The sequence below is a fragment of the Austrofundulus limnaeus genome, unplaced genomic scaffold (assembly GCF_001266775.1).
Source record: "Austrofundulus limnaeus strain Quisiro unplaced genomic scaffold, Austrofundulus_limnaeus-1.0 Scaffold72, whole genome shotgun sequence".
Classification (NCBI taxonomy): Eukaryota; Metazoa; Chordata; class Actinopteri; order Cyprinodontiformes; family Rivulidae; genus Austrofundulus; species Austrofundulus limnaeus.
The window spans coordinates 1222510-1229800 of record NW_013952474.1 but is presented as its reverse complement, the minus strand read 5'-3'; the positions used below and the strand labels follow the sequence as shown (position 1 = coordinate 1229800).

General features: G+C 41.4%; 1 protein-coding gene across 2 annotated transcripts in view; it reads right to left on the bottom strand.

Moving 5' to 3' along the window:
* nbeal1 (neurobeachin-like 1) overlaps nucleotides 1-6044 on the bottom strand; it is a 57033-nt gene extending 50989 nt beyond the window's left edge. For both annotated transcript variants that reach the window (XM_014010695.1, XM_014010696.1), the window contains exons 1-2: nucleotides 5962-6044; nucleotides 5289-5594 (exon numbers count right to left, since the gene is read on the bottom strand). In XM_014010695.1, coding sequence (XP_013866149.1) covers nucleotides 5289-5339 — 51 coding nt within the window. In that variant the 5' untranslated portion in view covers nucleotides 5340-5594; nucleotides 5962-6044. The remainder of the gene's footprint in view (nucleotides 1-5288; nucleotides 5595-5961) is intronic.
* Nucleotides 6045-7291: the final 1247 nt, after the last annotated feature.

Here is a 7291-nt window from a genome sequence, read left to right as displayed (position 1 = left end):
CACACACACACACACACACACACACACACACACACACACACACACACACACTTGTAAAAACATACATACATACAAGTAGCAATCTCGAGCTCAACAACCCTGTTTCACCTCCCACACTCGTCTTGTTCCCGTGTTCCCCTGAGCCTCTGCAGCGTTTTATTACAGTCACGTTACAAACATGACTCAGCAGATCTGCAGCGAGGCTAAAGATCTGTTTAGGTTCTGTACAGAGCTGCTGAGTCGTGCTCCTGAAGATCTATTTGGGCTGAGCTCTGAAGCGAAGCTGCCACCACAGATCGATGCGCTCCGTTCTCCAGACGCAGTTTTTWTCATTAGTTTGATGGATTTTAAAATGGGATGTGACTGAAAAATTGATTTTAACGAGAAAAGTTGACTTTTTTTTCCCAAACTCCAGTTTTAAAATCTTTAATATGGGTAAACAAAATGGAGATTGGTGAGGGAAATCCAGTATCCTTGGTTTGGTGAGGCTGACTTCCTGTAAGTTAGACCCCAGACCACTTGATCTGGTCAGAACTAAACCCGATTCATCCAAACTGACATCGTTCAAAAAGCTATCTACAACAGGTAAGACACTGACCGTTCATGACCCACAAAACACAGTCCAGGATTTAGCCTCCTTCTGGTCACCTTAGTGTGATTTCTGAGGGGACCAGAACCAGCTCACACACCCAGCAGAGTCCAGAACCAAAACCAACTTAATAAAGGTTGTACTGAATAAAAGCCTCTGCCTTTAGAAAACTTTGAGGAAATCACAGATAAATAAAAGAACAGTTGTTGAACTAAAACAATGTTTTATTTTTTAAGTAACTGTTTGATGCGTCGAAGCTTTCTGTCTGTTTGGTGGTGGTTCAGTTTCTGTAGGAACCCATGAGCAGGTTGGGTGGAAGTGGTCTGACTGAAACCACAACCGCTCCCCTTCTTCRCTGTGAGGTTTAAACAGTCGGCTGTGGTCTCTCTCCTCCCGCCATGATGTCACTTTAAAAAGGTGTATTTATAGAAGCCGGTGGGCGGGGATAAAACCACCGGTCTGATTCCGACACCAGGGTTTATTCATAACTGGGAGGCAAACGGCAAGGAAGGAGCCTGAGGGAACGAAAAGTGACTGAGGGATTTAGGAGTGACTAAGTGCAACAAACCTCAACGCTTTCTCTTCCTCGGCCTGAATGCATGTTTATTTTCCCATCATCCCCTGCTCATTCCTTTGATCCACCTCTGGCTCCCATGAGATCAGCAGTTTATGCAAATCTCTGATGCTTCTTTCCCTCTGCCACGCTCAGAGAGCGACTCATGGGCGGTTGGGGTGACATCACCGTGAATCTTTAAATTTAGACGGCTAAAACCCACTGGATGCTGAGGGACAAAAACATTTCTTTTTTTTTTATCTGCAGCAGGCGAAGGCTCAGAACATCAGCTGAACTTTCTCTCTGCAGCAGCTGTGTCTGTCAGATTATGTAACAGTCTCAGTGCTCATAAGTGACCTCGCAGCTCTGAACGACTCCCGGTTTCAACTCTAAAGCTCGTCTTGAAACATGTTTACACCCAAACCCAGCCCACCAGGAACTGTGTGTTCAGGTGAACCACATCAAGAGATAAACACACAGCTGATGTCTACCTGAATCAAACTGGACCGACCGGTTCTCCTAAAAGAGCTGATTGTGGTTCAAACATTCAACAAGTTTTTTTTTTTTAAAGTTCAGCTTTAAGGTAAACAATGCCTCTGTTATCTGCTGTCAGTCATTTGCTAGACCTTCAGCAGGTCTTCAGCCAGGTGTGTTGAGCAGGTGTGTGTGGCCCTCCAGGACCAGGACTAGCCTCCCCCTGGCTCCAGGTGCTCATAAAAGAAGAACTGTATCAGGACACGACTGAGTGTAAAACACAATTCAGGTCAGCTAAACTGAAATTAGCTGACCCAGTTTGATGTCAGTTCTTGTAWTATTAAAGGTATTAAAGACAGAAAACATTTTAAAAACAAGATTCTACTCAGTGGTTTTCTCTGCAAGCACAATCTGCTCCAATACACTGAGCTGGACTTCCAGAGCCATTATCTCTAACGTGTTCTGCTCCAGTTCAGGCGTCAAAATGCAAATCTACAATTTATGGAAACTACACTGAGACGAGTCCAAGGTGCATCTATTTTAAAGCTAATGTGTTGCACGGTTTATTTTTATATGAAAAACAAAATGTAGGCGTCCAGCCTGGGAGGCTCTGCGACTCACAGGAGGAAACTCAGAACCCCCGAGAAGTTATGAGACATTTACTCCCTGAGGAACGCCGTTTGACAACTACTGTGTTCGCAGTTCAGTGAGATTCTGACGTGAACAGCACCGACTGTAGCACTTCCTGTTGTAATATAGTATTGTAAAATCCTAACATGAGCAACCTCAGAACAGCTGTCAGCAGGTTTGCARCTACTGATTGTTTTGGTCAAACCRGATAAGTTTTCCGATTAGCCAAGAATTATTTTAATTCGTCTCTGTTTCCTGTGGACATTTTAGCTCACATGCTTTGTTTTAGTCTGTCACCCTGAAGTCTCTGCTTTATAAATTAAACACACTGTGAACCATCTGGATATTACTAGTTTATGTCAATTTACTTACAAAAAATGCATACATGGAACAAAAAAAAGAAAAAAAAAAGCTCAACCTGCAACGTATCGACAATTAAAAAAATCATCCAGTTATTTGTTTTGTAACATATTGTGACTCATTGTTGTTTCTCTAACCGTTGGTCAGAATTAAACTGTTTCTCTAATCTGCGGTCATGTAACTGGACCCATAAATTGTGGCTTTGCACAAACATTATTCCAAATTTCAAATAAAATAAAAGTAAAATGCCTCTATCAGCTGAGTACTAGTGTGAGAAAAGAGAGATCAATATCAGAGATATTAAATAATTATACTCATGGTTTAGTGCTTTTTAAAGGGTCAATGCTGCAGCTGTCTGATCAGTGAGTTTTTTTTAAACCAGACAGTTTGTTTAGTTTGGTGTAGAGCAGGGCTGTCAAACTCAAGGGGAAAATTACAAACGTAATCCTAACCACAGACAAATCTCAGTGTTGAATGAAAAAATAAATAAATGAACCTTTGTGTTAGAGTCAGTAAGCTAAAATATCCATTTAGAAATATTAATCCTTGTTTCATTTAAAAGGATTTAAAACAAACTTTAATGAATAAAGAAAAATAAACAATAAACAGGCAATCTGCTCACACAGCTGCTAACTTTAAAAAACTGAAGAAATGACAGAAAAAGACAATAAACACGAAAGCAGAGTCGATGTCACTCAGTCCCTCAACCCGAGTCGGACCCCTGACCCGTCTTTTCTTGGCAGGTTTGATCAGCCCAGTTTCAGAGTAAAAGTCACGAGGTGACTCGATCTGCTACAAACCAGATCTGACCAAATTAAAACTGCATCTCTGGGGCCCAGATAAAACACTTACACGGGCCAGATCTGGCCCACGAGTCTTCAGTTTGATACATGGTGCAGAGTGTTCTGATGGTGCCTTCTTTTCTGTCTGGAGTTATAGCGAGACACAGACAAATTAACAGTTACTGTTACAGCCATAACATCCACAGCAGGTTAGATACTGACTGCTCATGAGCTTCTACAAACTGCAGGTTTCAATCGTAGATATTCAGCTTCAATAATAATTTTTTCCCCCCAGAGAAGTCAGTGGTAACCTGGTGAAACAGGTACTTCAGTGGGTGGGTCACAGGGGGTCTGGACTTCTGGTCTGATCATGCCCACGTGACTCTGAGGTTCTCCTCACAGGTCCTGGCGACCCTCACGTACGCATTCAGCTTTGGGACATCCCTCAGCTACGCTTTTCCATTTCAGCTGAGTCAGCGTAAACAAACCTTTGTTAAACCTGCTGACATTTTCGCAGGCGACGGCGACCCRGTCCTAAAACCTCCGTCCAGAACCCACTTCCGACAGCTGGCATCAGATGTACTTCCTGTGTCAGCAGCGTGGCGGATTCATTTTGACGAGCCGTCCTGAATGCGAGGAGAACGGCTCCATGGTTGCAGCGAGGGGATTAAAGCCACTGCAGCCGGGCTCACGTGAGAAGAGGCTCAGGCTGGGCGCTTTTGATTGGACGTCAGGACGAGGCGCGTGGCTTAATGCGGAGTGAATTAAATCTGGCCATCAGCTGACTGGCGGAGGAGCTGTTCCTTTTTTTCCCACCCCTCTGCTGTGAAAAACACTGCAGTTTCATCACGTTCCAGGGTGATGAAGACGAACAAGAAGCAAATAAAACTACAGAAATTAAGATGTAATCAGATCTGTACGATCCTCAACTGACTCCTTTAGATGCAGAGGAGCAGCAGCTCCGAGGCTGAGCCCGGCCTCCCTACGAAGTGAGATCATTTCAACCACTCCAGGATCTGGATCTCCGGGTCCTAATCCAAACCTCATGACAGCCCATCAGGGTGGGAACATAGACGGTAAAAAATGTTTTTATTTTTGTTTCGCCTCTAAAAGCTCAGATGCCAGTCAAACTACATCACTCTGSAAACTCAGCTGAGCCACGGGAAGCAACCTCATCTTCAAACAGGACCCTCCAAAAYTGAAGCCCTACGCATCCAAACAGGAAGAGCCCCAGGAGGACACCCGAGCCAAATATCCCCATCAAACATGCCTGTTAGAGGTACTCCCCAACACACACAGGTACTCATGAAAAAGCAAAGTACAGTCATATATTATGATATAAAGTGTTGGTCATACTGTCCAGTACTAGTAGACGGAACAATAMATACAGAGTTTTGCCTTTTCAAATCTTTCTTCATCACAATAGACTGAAAAAAACCCACCCTAATTACTGAGGAGACCTTGATCTGTAGATCCATGTCCATCCTACCATCACTCCAGAACAAAAACAGATACCTGAACTCCTCCATCCTAATCAACAAAAACAGTTACATCCAAAATGTTGAACACTAGAACCTTAATTTGAATCCAGGRTAAAAGTTGTTTTTTGGGTTCTTTTATTTTACTCCTACACTGAGCAGCACCCTTCACATGTGCGTTACCAAAAAAAAAAAAACCCTCCCCTCTGGGACCATTCAAAAAGTCTTTAAAATACTCAAAAGTGCCCAAGTTCCATCATTAGTCCAGGTTTAACCGCAGGGGTTTTGAATTGTTTTACACACCAGCAGAGTTTGTGACCTTCAGGGTGACGCCAGCTCACAAGACTTCCTAAACACAAATGTCAAGGGAGAATGGGCCCGGAGGGTGACGTCAGAACAAGCAACACCGGGACAGACATTACCTTGGTGCAGTAGAGCATCCACACTTCATACAGTCTCTCCTTGGACGCCATCGTGCCAGTCTAGAGTCCAGCGAGGGTCACTTCCCGGTCTGCTTCATGGCTTCCAGTCAGGAGCTGTGTTTGCTCAACACCATGCTGTCCAGCTCGGACCAGGTGTAACAGGTAAAGGTGTGTGGGGTGAGGGGAATGGAAAAGTAGTGTAGAAAATCTCTCCAGGAATTAGTCCATAGCAGAGGGGAGCTCCTGTGGAGGACCTGGAGCTCCTCTTCTTCTTCTTACTGGGTGATAATTCCAGCGGCGGCGGCGCTACGACAAACAGACAGACATTAACGTGATGGTTCGGTTCGGACCCAGTCTGTACACTTTCAGCTGCCCGTTGGCTCCAGCCCATATTAATATTAATAACCTATTTAGCCTCTGACCGCTGCACACGATTAGCTCCTGTATGAATTTCCCCTGACCAAGCTAGCTTAAAAGCTAGCTGTCAAAAAAAGCCTATTTTCCCTTTTATCTTTTAGCCCTCCTTCCTCCTCCCTCCTCCCTCCTCCTCATGTGACAGAAACGACTCATCCGCTCAGATAAATAAAAAAGTAACAACTATAATAATCACAATAAATTGATGCATACATAAATATTATCAATAAAAAACGTTTACAACTTGAAGACTTCTTACCGAGCRGAGAGCAACTGTCACTGCCTCCACAGTTGTTGTTGCTGTGGCAAGCTCGCGCGACAGCGGCCACGCGCACACAAACGAGCACTTCCTGTGATGGTTCACTCGGACAAATTTCAAAATAAGAGAACAAAAGCATGCTTTCTACAGCACAGCACGTGATAAAGTTTGTTTATTTTGTGGCGTTAGGCAGGCTCACAAAGTATACAATCAGGTATTTCACAGTAATTTGTAAAGAATGACAAAGAAATCAATGAAAGTGAAATAGTAAGTTCAAAAGTTAATTCCTCTCTGTAAGAATTGTGATAAATGTGTGTTCACAAACTACTAACCAATATCCTTGTTGCAACACATTTTAAAAAAATTCAGCAAAATTATTTAAAACTAGAACCATATTAGATGAATTTATAGAAAAACAGAATGTTTTAGTAACAGTCAATATGAGTTACAGCAAATACTTCAATGTCAATGACTCTCACGGAATTGATGAAATAAATATCAATTGTTGCTGATCACAAATTTTAAATTGTTAACATTTTTGTTTATTCAAAGAAAGCTTTCACCACTACTGACCACAACATTCTTATTTAAAGATTCAATAAATATGGCATTAGAGCATTAGCACTACAGTAGATGTCTAGTTATCTAATAATAGAACACATTGTTCAGGTAAATAATGTAAGGTCTGAATTATGAAATATTAATTGTGGAATTCCTCAAGGTTCTGWGCTTGGACAAAAACTGTTTATTTTGAATGTGAATGATTTGGCTGACATGGAAATCTCACATAAGTTACTTAAGAATAAAAATAGCCAAACTGATTGTATTTGCTGTACAAAGTAAAAACGTTACTGAACGATAAAACTCTGCATGTAAAGATTGTTCTGCATGTAAATTATTGTATTGAAATTTGGGGGAAAGTATGTAAGACAATAACTAATCATGTTTTTATTTTACAAAAAAAGAGCTATAAAATATATTAGTAGAAATATGTCACCCAACAAAGATATTATTTGAAAATATTAACATTTTAGGATTTGGTTGAATATAGTATTTTACATGTCATGTGTAAAGCCCATAAAAATGTATGCACATTCAAATATTCAATTAAAATGTGTTAAAAGATAGAGCCACCATAATGGATATTTTTGCAAAACTTCCATTTTGAACTAGTGTGAAGGAGCACTGCTGTAATTCAGGGAATAGGTTTGTGAAATTGTCTTAATATTATTATAAAAACATCTAAAACAATTTACTTTATGTTTAAAAAGAGGATTAAGTCAAATTTATTGAGTAAGTAAGTAAGTAAGTAAGTAAGTAAGTAAGTAAG